Source organism: Chironomus tepperi, unplaced genomic scaffold (genome assembly GCF_022539635.2).
Source record: "Chironomus tepperi strain 1889 unplaced genomic scaffold, CSIRO-AGI_Ctep_v1 contig_81, whole genome shotgun sequence".
Lineage (NCBI taxonomy): Eukaryota > Metazoa > Arthropoda > Insecta > Diptera > Chironomidae > Chironomus > Chironomus tepperi.
In genome coordinates, this window is record NW_027226203.1 from 26,533 (window position 1) to 45,590 (window position 19,058).

Consider the following 19,058-nt stretch of genomic DNA (forward strand, 5'->3'; position numbering starts at 1 on the left):
GAGTCTCATGTAAATGTGAGTTATGATAAGATTAGATTATTTTACGAGCATCGAGCAAAAATTTAATTAACACACAGGTTGTGGCAGTTCATACAAAACACATATCAAGATCAACGACATATATACCCAAATGTTTAGTTCCACTGCACCTGTCAACATATGAAACAAGACATTATCTCATCATTAAGACTTAGAAAGAAATAGAAAATGACAGTCATAAAGCTATAAGCAAGCTATAAGTGATTATTAACATTTAAGAAAAAAAAATTAAATATTTCGTTCATCATATCTAAGTTGAGTCTTGATCCTCACAAGGCGACTTAATGAAATGAACTCAGAAATGATGAGATGAACCGAAAAAAAGGGGGGTCAATTGGATGTAATGGAGCAGCATTTTATTTGATTTTGTGAAATGGTATGAATAGCTTGATGATGCTCTGTAGAGATGTAGGGAGGACTCCACAGAGATGAGGATTTTGGTGACAAAACTCACAACCAGAGCCTATCTCAAAATAATGCTGTCTTTGACTCATTCCATCCTCGGGAGCCTGAGAGGACCCCAAGGGGAGAGGACTGTAGTCTGACTCCGAAGCAGACTAAATGTCAAGGTTTACAACTCCGACCATTTCTGAATTCAATGGAACCACCTCAACGTACGGATAGGGTTTCTGAAAAACGACATTTTCAAAAACGGCCGTTTTGCGTTTTCAATTTTGGGTGCCATCAACGGATGTTTTCCTTTTGTCGTTAACACCTTCAGAAACCCTACGTACGGACAGAGAAGTTGTACAAATTAGATGCCAGAACCATCAACAGCGCCACATGGAAAGCCATTTGTTGTAACCTAAACTCCACATAGTTCCATGGTTACAGCAAGTAAGTTCTCTTCCTCACACCATTCCCTAACATCCATACGACCCCTGAGAGTGGAGAGATTTATGTTTCGACAATGAAACACATGTCAGTGTATGCAATATGGTATGACTAAAAGACGAGAAAGCAAGAAAAAAAACTGGCAATAAAATTAATGTGCATGGATTAGTTACTTCAGAACTCTCCGGCTCATGTCTCATATACTTATATGTATGTGTCTTAATCTTCATTGATGATGAAATGAAAGAAGTCTTTCCTGGAAGTGGGTGAAGATTGGGAAAAAAGATGTCACGGAAGTTGATTTTTTTCTTTCTATCTTCATTTTTATGCGAGAGACTTACTGAAATATTTATGGATATTCTCGACTATGTCTTACATTTTGATGAGAATTTTCTGCTTTTTTTTATGGTGTTTTAAGATGAATTAGCATTGAAGATACGGTCATGTCGTGACAGATAAGTAGCATGACAAAAAAAAAAAGGTTAAGGAACCTTTGCACCTTTAATGAGATGCAGTGCTAGATGTAACGCTGTGTTTGATCTGCTGGACCATCCATTATTAATATTCTAATTCTCTTCTTTTGTTGTCTTGAGTCGCGGACCTTTTTTGAAGGTATGAAAATTTGCATTATGATCTAAATAAGATTATACTTTGGTTCATCACAGGCTATCTTGTAATTATAATATTGTACTTAAACATGCCATAACATAATTGAGATTGTTGTAATCAAAAATGATGGAATTTTGTGATATTTTTTGAGTTTTAATCATTGTGGCCAGAGTTAGCAGGACTCCAAAAAAAAAAAAAAATGGAACCGGACTCCAAAGTCCTGCCAACTCTGATTGTGGCGATATTTATGTTGAAGCTGATTTCGCAGTTTAACAAGCATAGATTCATCAATTATATCAGGTAAATCTTGACTGGCAAATAATATTTAACGACGCATGATGTTCTGAACATGATACGAGTCCTTGTCACATCTACAGCTCTTTATGTAAGAATTTTAAAAATCTAACTCTGATTAGAATTGAATCTGCAGCCAAACCAAAGAGTAATTTATAGAAATATTCGGTCTGTTGCTTAAAAAATCAGCAATAGAGGCCTAACTATTGCAATAGCAGATTTGCCTAACATATGATTCGATACCCAAGAATCATCTATATTTCGAGTTTGCACTGCGTTTCTATTTGAAGTTTCAACTTCCTTCGATGGCCTTACAGAACAACTGTGATCCATGGTCTTCCTCAGATAATGCCTTTAGCTAGTTCTATCGCCGGCTTCCGCCTGCAAATTGCCAATTGTAGTTTCAAAGTAAGACTATATTGAGGCTTCTAAGCTAACCACATACCATGGTTGAATTTGTGTGCAAACACTCATATAGCCCTCCAGTACAAACACCCAAACACCATAAATGCGTAGAAAAAGAAGAAACAAGAGTCCCTATTAAGTATGAACCATGCATTCGTGTTAATTTCACCACAAAATGAAAAGAAGCCTAAAATTGCTAATTTCATGACATAAAGGAACACATCTTCACATTTCACCCCTTTTGAGTCGTCTACGTGACTTCTTCACTGCATTATTACCCATCATTACCAACTTTATTTGTTTAAGTTATGAACATTGGTGGGGGAAAAAATGTTTTGTCATGTGCTTTGCTACTTAGCAACCTTAAAGCTATCTATTTGTTGTCATTTCTAAGACTTTGTTGTTTTCATTCAACCATTCACAGAATATCAAAGCATTTTCAAAGGATTTTGTCAATACTAAAATAACATATAGTCTTGAATGGCATCAAAGACCCCCAAAATCCTCGAACAATCAAACGAATTACCCCAAAATCCTTAAAAAAGCAGAAAAAAATGTCCCAAAGCGTAAATAAATTTTGCTCCAAAAAAACAAACCCAAAAAGGCATCAGAGCCAATTTCCATAAACCGAAGCGAATCTCTCTTTTATTTTGGAAATGATAAAAAAAAAGGATTATTCAGCTTCAATTTCCAGTTTATTCCATTCATGTATGTAAATGATACATATAAATAACTCCACTAAATATCACCAAGTGCCGTGCATGCATGCGAAAAAGAACTGAGGCATATAAAAATAAAGGCAACGAAATGTAACGTTAATCCTAAAAATGGCCTTGGAAAAATTTAAAAGAATGATTTTTTTTTGGTTCGTGCAGAGCGGAGTAGCAAAAGCAGGAGTCATAAAAACTCATCTCCGTGCTTGTTATTTTTCCATTTCTCGGGGATACAATGACGTAGTGAGACTGCGCGAATACAAGTTGTAATAAGTGAATGAAAAGAGGAAATTTTATAAAATAAAAAGCACAAAATTGACGATTTTCTCTTGTCGTTCAGCTGAAGATAGAAGCAAGATTCAGTTCCTACAAAAAAGTCGTCTTTTTCTGTTTGATTTTTTATTATAAAATAAAAAAAAGTTAAATTTAATGTAGTTTTCATCAACATTTTATCAAATTTTAATTTAAATTCATAGCAATAAAGTGAATGAATAGTTCAAAATGACGAAAGTGAATGTGATTTTAGTGTTGATAATGATTAATTTCTATACAAAGATTTCTGGCGCCCAAAGTCTCGATGCAATCGATTTTGAGATGTGAGTACAGCTCCTCGACGACATGATTTTGATGCCAAAAAATAAAGAAGAAAGAACTTCCTCATCTTAAGGATGAAATATGAAGGAATTTTAAAATAATTTTCAATTATTTTTCTTTACTGTCGCCAAGGGTTCAACAATTGTCAAAACAAATTGGCGGAAAGTTGTTGGATATTGCAGAAACAGTAACGAAACGATCCGAAGTGCAAGAGGTAAGGAATGCAATTGGACACAATTTATAAGCACGTTATTTATTTTTTCGCGCGTAGAGTTCTATTAAGTCTAATTTGTGAATTTAACTTCACAATTACGGTTGAATTTTTGTCTGACTGTTCGTGTGTCTAACTGACATTTTAATTAGATATATTAATTATTTACGTTTGCGTGTCTTACAAAATGAAATTAGAGCTTCAGGTGGATAAATTAATAAAAAAAAAATACTAGTGGCATTTTTATGGAACTGAATATAGTTATTGAGTAATAGGTGCGTGAAATTAGACAACATTTTCAAGTGCACAGTAATTTTTGAGTAGCTCATAAACAGTTGCTGCTTCTAGATAATCATTATCGTCTATTTTATCATCTAAATTTCGCTTTTTTTTATCTTTATAACTTTCCGTATCTTGATTATGTATTGCTATTTTTACACAGTATACTCAATCAAATTGACAGTAAATGAGCTAAATTTTAATCTCATTTGCGAGTTTTAGATTGATATGAAGTGGTGAATCTACAAATTTTATGAAGTGGGTGGGTGAATGTTATGTATCTAAAATGGTAATTACAATAGGAAAATTAGAGCTTTAATTCTTAATTTACTGCCACAATACTTTTATTCTTCCACTTAGTAGCTTAATACACTTTAAGTTCACTAACCTAAAGTCAAGAGCTTCAAATTTTAATTATCAAAAAACTTCCACTCAAGTCACCACGTGGCTATAAACTTTATACTCAAATATTGCGGAAAATAAGAATTATTCATTCATAAGATCTATATTGTTGAACTCGTGCCATGTAGTAGATGTGAAAATAATCAATAATTCTGCTTGAATCAGCATCCTAAAAAGAAATAAATCGTAAAAACTTTTTGAAGTGGAAGGAGTGACCGCCATGTTGGATTTTTTAAAATTTGAGAGTTTAACGGTTTTTTTGGTGGAATTTAAAATTGCTTGAAATTTTCATAATAGCTTAATTAAGGTCTTTAATTGATTTGAATAGAAAAATTCATAAAAAAATTGAAAAATCTTTAAAAAAAATTTAAAAAGCGCTTTTCTCAAGAACTCCAAAATGAATACCAAAAATCCACCCCAAAAAAAGCACTTTCAAGTACCTTTTGAAAAAAAAAAAATTTCCAATGACGTCACAGAGTGAGAATGTGAGTGAATATGAAAATGAAAAGAGAGAAAATGAGTACAAAAAAAGGGCAAAAAAGAAAACATAGCCAGAAGGGAAGCGAATGTGATATGAAAATGTGTAAATATCCAAGTTGTAGTAGTGAATGAATGACTCGCTACTCTGTTGAATCTATCATATGTTCAATGACGTCAGTATTGGAGTACAACAACAGTTCATCATATGACAATAATAGCCATGAATATATATTCAACTAGTTGTTTACATTTTTCTCATTTTCCCCCAAAAAACAGAGCTTTTCGCAAGCAAAAGTCGTTAGCAAAAATGGAAAGAAAATTGTTGAGGAAATTGCAAAAGATTTACATTCATTTCTTCATTTAAGGATAGATGCTGTGAAGGTGAGTCATCATTATTTTTCAACAAATGTCCATCATTTCCTAGCGGATCTTTTATTTCCTTACAGAGAATAGCATTGGAGGTTCAAAAAATCCCAAAAATTCAAGACAATTCAACAATGTTTGCTAATTATACATTCCGTAATATACGACAGCGTGATAAGCACAAAAAGGAACTTGATAAGGAAAAAGAGGCTAAAAATCTACGTCTTGAACAATTGTCACAGGAGACAAACTACACAAAAAAGAGAAAGCCAAATTTTGATGCTCCAGTTTGTATTAAATCAGACATCAAAGATTTAGATGGTGATGGTGAGGATGATGATGATGATAAGGAGAAAATATCATCATTTAGTGAAGAAGTTGATATCAAGTCAAAAGAAGCTGGTGTATTTGTACCAGTCGATGTGTATGATAAAGGTAGAAAATTGATGGATTTATTGTTGATCGATTTGCATCTTATGGCAATCGAATTTCGTGGAAATGTTGTTGGATGGATTATTGATGGATTTGTGAGAATCGAAAAAGAAAATTTGTGTATGGGTGGATTTGTTAGGTCTGGAGATTTATTTTTGTTTTAGGTATATACGTCAAGAATTGACGTCCATTATTATTTTGTGAATATGACATACCATTTTTAGGGCACTTCAGTAATCTTATATAAGCTTCTTTGATTAGGGTGTAAAAGAACCGATTGCTTCTACGAATATCCCAGCATGTAAACTAAGGCAACTAAGGAAAGTCCTTTTTGCATTTGATTGCTTTCTTTGTACATATTGGGTACCACGGAGCGAGGTTCGGAGATGGTATATTGTAAATCTTATAATGATTATCCTGATTGTGCGGCTGCCACCGTTCAGGTAGGACATGGGTTAGGGTTTTCAATTGAATACAAATCAAACCCGGGATTACATACAATTTGATGAACCCGGGATTGAAAAACCTAGTATGGATAGACTTTTCTATCCTTTTAAGTGCATATCCTGGCACAGGGCTCAGTTGCCAGCAGTAAATTTAGTGGTAACAGAGAATATCCAGAGAAGGAGTGTACTTGACATTTGGTCAACTTAAGAGTCAGACTTAGGTTTTCCCTAATTCCCAAGGGCGAAACTATTACTAACTTACTGGAACCAAGCTCCGACTTGGAGCCTAGGATATTACAAAATGCCTTCCATCTGACTCTGTTACTGGCCATATCACAAAGCTTGTACAGATTCTCTATTTTGACATCTAATTAAACTGCTTTTGGAGCGAAACTATGTCAAACCTTTAAAACTTGAAACTTGAAATAGCTCTGATGGCACTGTGATTTCTAATGTTGACTGATTTTTACAGCGAGAAATGCAGTTTTCCCTGTTTTGCTGCTCGAGAATGCCTAAATCTTTCCAAATCTTACTGTCAATTTGGGACAATTTCCCACAAATTTATCATTTAGTCTTTTCCATGAATTTGTGAATTTCATCCTATATTAAAGCAGTAACCTCATTAAACCTAATAAAGCTCTTATCCTCCAAGGTCAAATAAGCGAAAACCCATTTCCAAGAACCGGAAGTATGTTAAGGATAATTTGCTTAGAGCAAACGGAAATTAACAATATCCGTTCATTAAGTTTAAAAGAAAACAGTTTAGTCGCCGTAACTTTTCGCTGCTTATACAGAAAATTATTTCAAAGCAAATCCTCATTCCACATCCACAGCATTTCTATTTCTTCAATAATTATGAATAATTTTCCTAATTCCACTTCTTATTTTTTTAATTTCCATTTAGACATTAACATAACGAAAATAATTCATCGCTCAAAATCCATCGATAAAGCATTCGAAGCAAATTACAAAGAAGATCCAACAATTGGATGGCAATATTTTTGCAATTCATCGGGTCTATTTCGTCATTATCCAGCAACAAGTTGGAACTTTTATCCAATGAATATTTATGATTGTCGTATGAGACATTGGTTCACAAATGCTGCAACATCATCAAAAGATATCATCATATTGATTGAACAGTCTGGTTCAATGGTTGGCACACGACTTGATATAGCAATTGATGTCGTGAGAAATATACTCGATACATTAACAATTAATGATTTTGTTAATGTATTCTCATTCAATGACACAATTCGACCGATTATTGAATGCAAAAACATCAGTGACAAATTAATTCAAGCAACGAGTGCAAATATATTTGAATTAAAGCAAGCATTGGGTAATATTGAGGCAGAAGATCAAACGGATCTAGCTGAAGCGCTCAATCATACATTTAAATTGTTAAGTCAGACGAGAGAGAGGGGATCACATTGTAATCAGGCAATTATGCTGATTACAGATGGTATGGAATATAATAAGACAATTCAAGATATATTTAAAGTAAATAATTGGGATAAAGGTAATCAAGTACGAGTATTTAGTTACTTAATTGGTGAGATGATACCCGAGCACGATTATGAGCAAGTTAAATTGATGGCATGTGAGAATCGTGGATATTATGTGCAAATCGATACGAAAACAGAAACACGTGAACAAGTTTTAAAATATTTGCCTGTTATGGCGAGACCATTAGCATTAAATAGAACACAAAATCCAATTATATGGTCAGCTGTTTATGCTGATATTATGGTAAGATTGAATATAGTTTTTTTCTATGTTTAGGTTGGTGAGCGCGGGTATTTTGTGATGGGATTTGTGTGATTAAAATGTTATCAAATGGTGCTGTTTGAGGAAATTGATTAAGAGGCTTGACAAGGTTTCCCGAAGTTTTTCCGAGACCGAGAGTACCTGGGAAATGTCTGGATCGAGACTATCCAGAAGTGTCGGCACCGGGGCAATCTGGGAATCGTCTGGTCTTGGCCACAGCATCGGGAACCCTTACTAAGTATTTTAAAGTAAATTTTACATGCTTAAGACCCTATTGGGGTCGATCTATCGCATGTACACTACAATATGTCCAAGCAGTACTCTCCATAGGATAAATTCCAGGTCCACCTCACTCTAGAATCTCCAAATCTCCTAGCATCAACTCCACATGCTGCTTAGTTGGAATCTCCATCACCGAGTAATCCGCGCTCAAACAAACTTTCCTTAAAAACTTCTCACAAAACTTCTTCGTCACACTTTTAATTTATTTGTCCTAATTCCGTAATTTCTCACATTTCTCTTCTCCATGTCATCCTTCTCATACATCAGGACGCATATAGAATAACAAATTATGATTGGAATTGCAAACAAAGAGATATGCAACGTGCTAGGATGGTCGATTACTTAAAACATTATCAGTATTATCCATGTATTAGACAGGATGAGGACGATGATGATCCACCGTCTCGGAAATATGTCTTTATGACAACAGTAGCAATGCCAGCATTTGAACAAGATACCAAATCGGTGAGTATGGTTCTTAATTTGACATATAACATATGACAAAACTTTGTCATCAGAACTAACTTTGCTAACTAATGTCCATGTAATTTGTTTGGATTTTTCTTCATGTTATGTCATTAAGTCATCACTACATGGAGTTGTTGGTATTGATGTGCCTTTATATGAATTTGAAAGACTGTTTCAACAATTCCGTCTTGGCGTAAATGGATATGCATTTGTAATAGACGAAAATGGATATATTTTTGCGCATCCAGATTTTCGACCATTTGTGAGTATTGTTGAAGGGTTGGGGCAGTGGTGGGTGACATGTGTGTCGCGGCACACTCGTTTTTCCTCATAAATTCATGAATAATCAGAAGGTTAGGGTCCTCTCTAGATTAGGATCGTACCTGAATCAAAACACGTTTTTGAGACCGACCTAACACTAAAATACATCTACATCCTTCAAATTCCTAATAATATCACAAACTAACCTCAATTTTCCATTCAATCCCACTCTAGTTTCAACATGAGCTTCTAAAACCGTCATTTAATTCTGTCGATATGGTTGAAGTTGAACTGATTGATGATAGCAAGACTGCAAGGGACTTTAATCCTGGTCTGTTAGCTGTAAGTAATAATGCCTTCTTCTTTTACATGTTTATTATGATTGATTAAGAATTTCTGCTTTTATTCATTTCTTATTCATTCATATTTAGATGAGAAAATCAATGATTGATAACAACTTGGGTTCAAATATTCTGCCAATCGTTCAACATTATGATGATATGGTGAGTTGCTAAGAATAGATTATAGAGTATTGTGGGTGAGACTGACATGTGAGGGGTTGTTGATAAGGAGGTGGAGCTTTTGGGGGTTTGGGCCAGTGGTGGACAAGATTTTGTTTTTTGGTGCACATCTTGGGGGTTAGTCTTGATTGAGATCGTGCAAAACATAGAGTTTGTGGCATTTTCGATCATTTTTGACGGTATTCCGGTGTGTCACGGCACTCTGGTTGCCCACATCTGGTCTACATTATGATATGAATCAACAAAAGCTGCAATAGAACTTTAGAAACTAGAATTTAACTTTTCTGCTTTTCAAGAAACTCTACAAACTCAATAAAATGCCAATACACCCCACAACAAGGCCCCCCCATAAGCATGTTGCTCGGGAAACACTACAAACAAATACATCCACTAATTTAACTAACAAATAAAATTTCCTGTCTACTTAATCATTTTCATGTCCCCCCCATACATTTAGCATCGCGCGATGAGATTCAATCGTCATTACTACTGGAAGAAAATCGATCAAACACCATTTACAGTTGTCGTGACATTTCCTGGTGACGCACAAAATCAAATTCAAATTCCCGATCATGAAAAAGGCAGTAAATCAATATTGAAATATTTTCAAGGCAATTATCGATTACATCCTGAATGGATTTATTGTCGTTCATTGAGAAAGAATTTTGAGGATATAAAATTGGGTCAAATTGATCCAGATGATTGTGAGATGTCACCTGAGGAGGAACTCGAATATTATATTGAGAAATTTGAGAAAAGTGGTTGGAAGTGGAAGACGGGAAGGAACGAAAAAGGAGCTTACAAATGTGACCAAAAGCTTGTACAGGCAGTAATGTTTGATGCAAAAGCTACCGAAAAATTTCCACAAATAAAGTCAAGTGAAATTAAGCCAATTTTTAAAAAGTACAAGATTTATTCCACCTTCATATCCACCCACAGTGGACTATTAAGATTCAAAATATTTGAAGATGACGAGCTTGAGAATAAAAAACTCAGTGATGAGTTTGGAAATAGCTTTAAGAATTCAATCGATGAGGATTGGTATAAGCATGCTGTTGAGTTCAATCGACATGAAAGTTTAGACAAAAAAAGTTTCATCTATTCACTGCCATTTGATGCTCAACATCAAGATCATCCATTAATCACCGTCACATCGACTGTCTATGCTACGAATGGAGATGAAAGTGCTCCAGTTGCGGTTGTGGGCTTTCAATTTCCACATGAGGAACTTGAGAATTTATTTGGTGATAAGGTAAGGGAATATTTATATTAAATTTTATTGGAACTGGATGCATGTATTTTATATTGACCTAGAATCGTAAATTATATGCGATTTCTGACATAAAATGTGCAAATAGAGCATGACTTTTAAGTTTGGACGCAATTTGGAACTAAATTCGTCCATAAAATACGACAAATGTCATTTTAAAATTCTAAACCGCACACTAAGCACGACTATTGACACGAATTTGAGATTTTATCATTTTATCCACTAATATCCAACTTTTATTCTTTCCCATAGTGCGCACCACACGTCGAACAAACCTGCTACATCCTCGACTCAAATGCCTACATCATTGCCGACTCAAGACGTCAGCATAAAGGAAAATTTTTCGGTTCTGTCGAAAATATATTAATGAATACTTTAATGGTCGATAATATTTACAAATTTGTGACTGTTTATGACTATCAGGGTGTATGCTATGAAGATCGTAATATAGAATATGAATTATTAATGAATATTGTATCGAGTGCAACAACAATATTTTGGCATCCATTAAAACATTTATGGACGACATTTATAGCTTTATTAATCTCGTTAAAAAATATAATTGTTGATGCCGTCAGTCGGACTTATGTACCGAATCGTAAGTTGAAATTTGATTTTGATTATGATTGTATTTGTGGGGATTTTTATTGAAGGAATTGATGATTTTTTGGGGAAATGGGTTTTGGAGTGTCATTTTTATGGAAGATTGCTAGTGTAAAAATATAAACGTTCGTTTATATTTTATATTCAGATGAAAATTTATTCTCTGAAATATGAATCAAATATAACGTACTTAGAAAATTTAAAAAGATTTAACGTAATTTGAACTTTAATATTTGAACTTCAAGAGAAGATTCTTAGTTTGAAGCCCTTAGAGAAGAGCATTGAAAAGAGCAAAAATTAGAAAAGTAAATTATTAATTAAATTTGCCGTGATACCAAAAGAGTAAGTTGATAAGAATATAACAAGTGTAATAAGACTAAATTAATGATTAAATTATATGTGAATAGGATAAAAAGATATGATGAAATTGATAATGGATAGCATTTTCTTGAAACATTGATATCAGCAGAAATAAACATCAAAATGTGAATTAATATTATAAGTGAATTAAATATCAGTTTTATATATTTCTTTTTGTCTCAAAAAATATAAATCAATTAAAAAAAATTTTACATTTTTATCTCTTTTGGTTAAAATAATCAAAAGAAAAATAACCTAAAATAAAATTTCAAAAAAATATATCAAATAATAAGCAGAGGCTTTAATAAATGAAAAAGTGTTGTCTGTGCAATAAAAAATCATCAATATATGATAAAATAGTTAAGTGCAGTGATCGAAATTGTAATTATTTTATCCACAAAAATTGTAAGTCAAAAAATTGCAAAACACGTGAAAATAACAATTGGTCATGTAAGTACCATAAAATTTATGTCGTAAATTCAAATACTGATACAGAAACTGAAAGCAACATGCCTTTGTCAAGAACACCGTCCGTAAATAATAAAAATGATAATAATAATGAAGATCCAGAAATGGAAATTCACATGGTTGAGGAAAGTGCGATACAGAATTTAAATAATGATACATTATCACCTGAAAGTCATAATAATGAAGAAAATAATAGTGATTCAGAGTATTATCATGAATTTAACCAGTCTAATATTGCTAGATCAACTTCCCATAACCTAAATAAGTCTTCCCGCGCTAATCATAGTCAAAATGAAGATACAGTTCGAAATATTCGTTCTGATGTTAATTTTATTGAGGGGAATAACGTAATTAATAATCCAGCAACAACTTCTTTATTTAATAACTCTCCAAAATTATCCAGAATTTGCAACATATGTAATAAAAATGCCAACAGGCATGGTTTTGTATGTAGAGGTTGCCATATTGTCTGTCATCCTATATGCTTACGCGACGATGAAGAAGACTCAGCTGATAGTTCATCAGAATCTTATTTATGTTTTAATTGTATGAAAATCGTACAAAATGTTAGTAATTCGATCAATAAAACTCCTAAGATTAATAATTTAAGTAATTATACCGAGGCTAAAGATTATCTTATTAACCGTGAACCTAATCATTCGTATTATTGTAATCCAACTTCCAGTACCATTGATAGAAAAACTATCCCAAATAAAAATTATGCTCGTAACTGTATTCAAAATGAAAAAAGTTCGTTAAATAACAACACCAATGGAAGCGATGAAATGCAACTTTATTTCATAAAATTGCAATATAAAGAACTTCCAACAGTAACAGATTCTGATTTGACGTGGACAGTTTTTTACAGTTCATTTATTCGTACTAAAAACCTTTATGATCACGACGAAAATGTCATTAGAATACAATCAGCCATTAAAGACGATACGGTAAAACGTATAGGAGGAAAAGGATTGTTTAATCCTAGAACATACGAAATGTGTATAGAAGATGTCAACAAACGATTAAAAAATAATATTAATTTTTTAACTAAAGAAGCTTCGTTACTTGAAAATCACAGTAAAATCAAAGCTGATAATAAATTGCATTTAGTTGAATACATAGACAAAATCCGAAATTTTGCTACTTTAGCAAAAGCCTATAACGATTACTCATATTATACTAATAGACGCTTCCTAGCCACTATCGTAAATGTCATCCCTACTTACATTCGTAATAAATGGGAAAGTAAGCAAGCAATACTTGATGAAAATAATATCGTGCCATCATTGAAACATCTGATTGAAGTTTTGGACAAGGAACTTCCCAGAATAGAAGCTAGCATTAGAAACGACGAGCTGTTGAATGCAGACAAAAAGTCAGAAGCAAAAGTAGGTCTTAAATTTGAAAAAAGTCACAGATTGAATTTTAATATGACAGGTATGAAAAATTCATTTATTAAAGAAAATAATAATGTTAGCAACGATATTCAGTCGCATAAAGTTAAGACACAACTTTATTGTTGGCTACACAAAACTAATGATCATGCTGGAAATGATTGTAAAACATTATGGCAATTAGACGGAAAAACAGTTTCAGAGTTAGCAAAAAAAGCTAAAATATGTACGTTCTGCGGACAAAATCAACATAATCCATGTTCATTTAGAGAATATCTCAAATGTAAAATAACTAATTGTGATCATAATCATATCTCATTATTTTGTTTCAGGAGAAAAACTCTTAATTCAATAAATAAACCCGATGAAGTCACTTCTCATGTGCTGGAGGAAACTTCTAACGAAGAAGAAAGTGAAAAGACTCCTACAACTCGTAATAACAACATTAATACTACAAATGGTAATGACACAAACGCAGTGAATGAACTGATAGATAATTTAATTAACAATCAATTTTACACAAATGTTTCGGAAGAAATGAAAAATCATTTATGTAACTACCAAAACTCGAATCGAACAACTCATATTTTTACTAACAGCAGTAATGTTTTAGCACATGAAAGTAAATTTAATGTTATTCACGTTGACACAGGAAGTCAAACGACAATAATTGATAAGCATGTAAAAACTTATAATGACGTATCGACACAAACATATTCAATAATTGAATCTACCGTTATTGAGAACATGAACTCTCAAAGCATTTTGCATAAAAGCAAGCAAAATGAAACTGATTCTACAATTAATGTTATGACAGAATTAGTCATTGATTCACTTAACTTAAATGTTAAGAGCAACATAAATGCTAAATCTAGCACTAAAGAAAATAAAATAGACGATAATGTCTATACTCGCATTAAAAAGTTACACATAAAATCAAAACTAAGGAAATTGTCACATAATGGCAAGCCACGAAAAATTAAAACTAAGATTTCACTTAGAAAATCTATGATGAAAAGAACTCGTCGCAATAAGACAGCTAAATCGAAGCATAAATACATCCATAATCATGACTCTAAAAGACAGAGAAAGAAAAAATCACATAATCCAATGAATTTAATTAATCACGAATTTATTAAACTCACTTCATTCATTCCAGGAACCAAGATGAAAACTAAAAAATTGAAGCAAGTCGGCTAAACATCAACGATGAAACTGGACTGGAAATGGCGAAGACGAATTGGACAGCACATTATAAAATTGGACATGATGATGAGTATTAGTACTCAAAAACTTCAAATTATTATCTAAAATATTTCACGAGAAATTAATTAATTAAAACTTTCAATAATATCACATTCACTTTATTAAATAGTCACTCATTATGGTAGATCATGCTATCTGTAGTCATGTTATAAATTTTCCACTTAATTTGTAAATTTATTAAACGACGCACTAAGAACACTCAAAAAACACAATTACGTTGCAAAAGATGCAACAAATTATTAAACCAAACGTTTATTGGTACCAAAAATGGCCTTTAAACAATTTAATTGCTTGATGCAAACTTGAAAAGATGATCTTTTCATTTAAACACAAAATTATACTAAAATAAGAATTTTAGTACATAAAACCGTTAAGGTTCAATGTTTGAACTTAGAAGTTCAAAATCATTAAAGCGTCGATTTATTATTTGTTTACATTAAAAAATTTTAAACGTGGAAACGACAAGATAAATTAATTAAATAATTAAATAGAACAGATCAAATAAAGATCAAATTACAATTGCTTAACATCAAGAAAAGGATTAACAGGTAGTAGCATGTTGAGTTGAATCAAAAAATTTGAAAATTTATGAGTGAAAGTGATGATGAAAGTGATGAAAAAATTAATGCAAATAGATGCATATAAATTAACAAAGTTTATTAATAAGAATAGATCAACGAATTCATAGCATACACATATGCTTATGAGTAAACTAATATGCTCATTAGAAATGAGTTTAATCAAAAAATTATAAAATAATTATATCATGAGAAAGAAAATTATTCTAATAATTTTTTATACATATTTTCAGCAAAATATTATGATTTCTTTGCCAGTGACGACGTGCTGAATTATGAAGTCAATAGAATCAGGAACTTTTGAGTTAAGGACACAACAAATCATATTGGAATTGTACAGATCGACGAAATCATATGAAGTCACATCGCTAAGAATAATGGACAATTTTTGGATGATCACCAGAATCGTGTGCAACTATCAAGTCAAGTTATTAAATTATAAATCATATTATTACAATAATTATTTAAAGTTTAAAGTCCACAAGACTATATATAAGATTGTTTCATGAAATCTTAAAATATTGTTAATCAATTCATGTCATTACTTATGACTTATAGATATTGTAAATTCTAAAAGTTAGAACTTTGTAAAGTCATACTATGTGACAAGTTAGAGAATGTTAATTCAACCTAAATTACTTACTGTAACTGATTAAATTCAAATCTTAGTACATATGATAGAATCAACATTTATATTTCTATCTATCTCTATTTCCCTGTTGTGGGAATGTAAAAATATAAACGTTAGTTTATATTTTATATTCAGATGAAAATTTATTCTCTGAAATATGAATCAAATATAACGTACTTAGAAAATTTAAAAAGATTTAACGTAATTTGAACTTTAATATTTGAACTTCAAGAGAAGATTCTTAGTTTGAAGCCCTTAGAGAAGAGCATTGAAAAGAGCAAAAATTAGAAAAGTAAATTATTAATTAAATTTGCCGTGATACCAAAAGAGTAAGTTGATAAGAATATAACAAGTGTAATAAGACTAAATTAATGATTAAATTATATGTGAATAGGATAAAAAGATATGATGAAATTGATAATGGATAGCATTTTCTTGAAACATTGATATCAGCAGAAATAAACATCAAAATGTGAATTAATATTATAAGTGAATTAAATATCAGTTTTATATATTTCTTTTTGTCTCAAAAAATATAAATCAATTAAAAAAAATTTTACAGCTAGGGTGCTCAGTAACTGTACCAAAATGTATGGAGTATCTGTGCTGATTATCGGTGCTGCATACGTTTGATAGTTCTGGTATTGAAATCTTTAAGGGTTGCTCAAGCTGTGCGTAATTAAAGCTGAAAATTACTGAAGCTGAGCGTAGCTTAATCACAGCATTACTCAAGCTAAGCGTCAATCTAGTTGAGCAATACTCAAGCTGAAGTCACCTAAGCTGAGTATTTCTCATGCTGAACGTTACATAAGCTGAGCATTACTCAAGTTGAACGGCACTTAAGCTGAACATTACTAAAGCTAAGCGTCACTCTAGCTGAGCATTTCTTAAGCTGAACGTTACTTAAGCTGAATATTACTCATGCTGAACGTCAGTTAAGCTGAGCATCACTTAAGCTGAGCATTACTTAAGCTAAACGTCACTTAAACTGAGCAATACTCAAGATGAGCGTCACTTAAGCTAATTTTTACTCAAACTGAGCTTCGCTTAAGCTGAACTTCACTTAAGCTAAGCGTCACTTAATCTAAGCAACTAGCTTGATAGTACTGTCCTTTAAAATCATTTGCACTATCACAATTTAATACTAAATTTTATTTACTTACCCATTCCCAGTTATGTATCCAGATCCTCAGTATTATTACAAAGATGATAAGTCAGCATTCTGTCCACATTTAGATGATGGTTCATTCGAGAGATGTCTCACCGAGAATGGCGTAAAAGAGAAAGACAATACAACAGATGAGTATAAAAAGTGCATGGAAAATTTAGCAGAACGTCTCCGTAAATGCAGAATGGGACCGCTATGGTCAGAATTCATGCTTAAGCGACATTTCAATAGAACGCGACCAATAAAATGTGATAAATTTAATCAAGTATATATGTTGAACTTAGATGCAAGCAATTTTAGTCGGCCTTATAATAAATGTGAGAGACCATTTGTCGTTCAACGTATAGCCAATAGCAATTTAATTTTATTGATTAAAAAGAGTGATTGTGAAAAAAATGGTCAACTATTTGAGATTTATAATGAGCCATCAAATGTTATAAATTATGCTGGTAATGAAGGATTATTCTGTGAAAAATTACAAAAGCCATTGTATAGGAAGCACTCAAAGTCATGCTATACCCATCATACTAATGTGAGTAACGATTTTTTTATTGCTTTTTTGAATCAGAGCTCGAAGTCGACAGTCTGAGTTTTGTTTTGGACAGTTGACTTTGAGGTCTGATTTGGATGGATTAGTCGTAAGTGGACATAGATACGTTAGATGTAGTGAGTGGCAAGGTGATGTTTAGTTCTAACGCAGTGATGGTAACCTGTGTACAGCGGCATAATACTGCTATGCATGATTTTGGTTCTAAATGTTGTCAGTTATATTGACTGATACTGTCAGGTAGTTGTCAATTGCGGTCATACCATATGATAACTAATATTTAGAATCAGAAACTCTAGTCCAGGTTAGGGTTTTCAACACTGGTATTCAATAGTGATATTATATTAATTTTGATTTTAATCCTGAAATCCCTACTGGACATCTACAACTCATTTATAATCAATAATCCATCAACTTTACTATTCCTTTATTCTCATTTAATACAGGAACCAAAACCACTATTTGATGGAGATCGAACATTCTGTGGACGCGGAAATCGTATAGAATTGAAAGGAAAAATTGTAGTAATAACTTCGTTAATCTTAATGATGCTCAAATTTTTATAAACAAAAGGAACCAACTTATGCTGAATATTTAATGATTTAGCAGAAATTCATTCTAATTTTTTTATATTAATTAATTGATGACGAAATTTAAAAAAAGCAAGGAACTTGAAATTCGATAATTTAAAATTATTTAAAATTTGTTAAAAAATCTTTTAAATTTAAAATTAGCAAAAAAATTAAATTTTTTTTAAAAATTCTTAAAATAAACTTCTTAAAAATTAACTTTTTCTATTCTCTATCCTCATGATTACTAGCTCATAAGCTCACTAAAATCTATTCTCATGAAAATATATATTTATGAATACCTAAACTTTATGCCAATGAAAAAAATAACCTAAAAAATGATAAAAAGTGCCAATAATGATTTACAATAATCAAAAGTATGAAGAAAAGTTTTAATTTACTATGAACTTATTGTAAACTTTACTAAATGATATAAAAATGACAATTTTTCGTATTTTTTATGCAGTACAAAAAAGAGAAAATGAGAATAATGAAAACGAAGAACAAAATTGAAGCTTATATGAAAATTTCAAGTCAGCATTTGACTGTGGAAATTTGATTTTCAGTAATAGTTCCCTGATTGCGTAGTCCAAACCCCCTCTGCCCACTAAGAGCGTTACCGAATAAATAAACGGAAATTGAATTTAAAATTTTGGAATTTTTACTAAATTTCAACTAAATTAAAACTCAAAATAATCAAAAAATTAGAATTTATGTCCAAAATTTACTAGAATTCGAAGTCAATTCGATGTTTCCATACAAAAATCAAGTCAACTTCGAGTTCTGACTTACAAGAGTTCA

General features: G+C 32.0%; 2 protein-coding genes across 2 annotated transcripts; both read left to right on the top strand.

Moving 5' to 3' along the window:
- Positions 1-3,390: 3,390 nt before the first annotated feature.
- LOC139085686 (voltage-dependent calcium channel subunit alpha-2/delta-3-like) lies at positions 3,391-18,346 on the top strand. Its single transcript, XM_070633800.1, has 13 exons — positions 3,391-3,490; positions 3,621-3,702; positions 5,137-5,241; positions 5,307-5,658; positions 7,006-7,853; positions 8,421-8,618; positions 8,737-8,883; positions 9,117-9,224; positions 9,314-9,385; positions 9,861-10,655; positions 10,926-11,271; positions 17,147-17,673; positions 18,135-18,346. The coding sequence occupies exons 1-13, from the start codon at positions 3,396-3,398 to the stop codon at positions 18,252-18,254; spliced, it is 3,795 nt and encodes a 1,264-aa protein (XP_070489901.1). The 5' UTR covers positions 3,391-3,395; the 3' UTR covers positions 18,255-18,346.
- On the top strand, positions 11,923-14,674 carry LOC139085713 (GATA zinc finger domain-containing protein 15-like). Its single transcript, XM_070633842.1, has 2 exons — positions 11,923-13,492; positions 13,831-14,674. Exons 1-2 carry the CDS (start codon positions 11,945-11,947, stop codon positions 13,843-13,845), a joined length of 1,563 nt encoding a protein of 520 aa, XP_070489943.1. The 5' UTR covers positions 11,923-11,944; the 3' UTR covers positions 13,846-14,674.
- Positions 18,347-19,058: the final 712 nt, after the last annotated feature.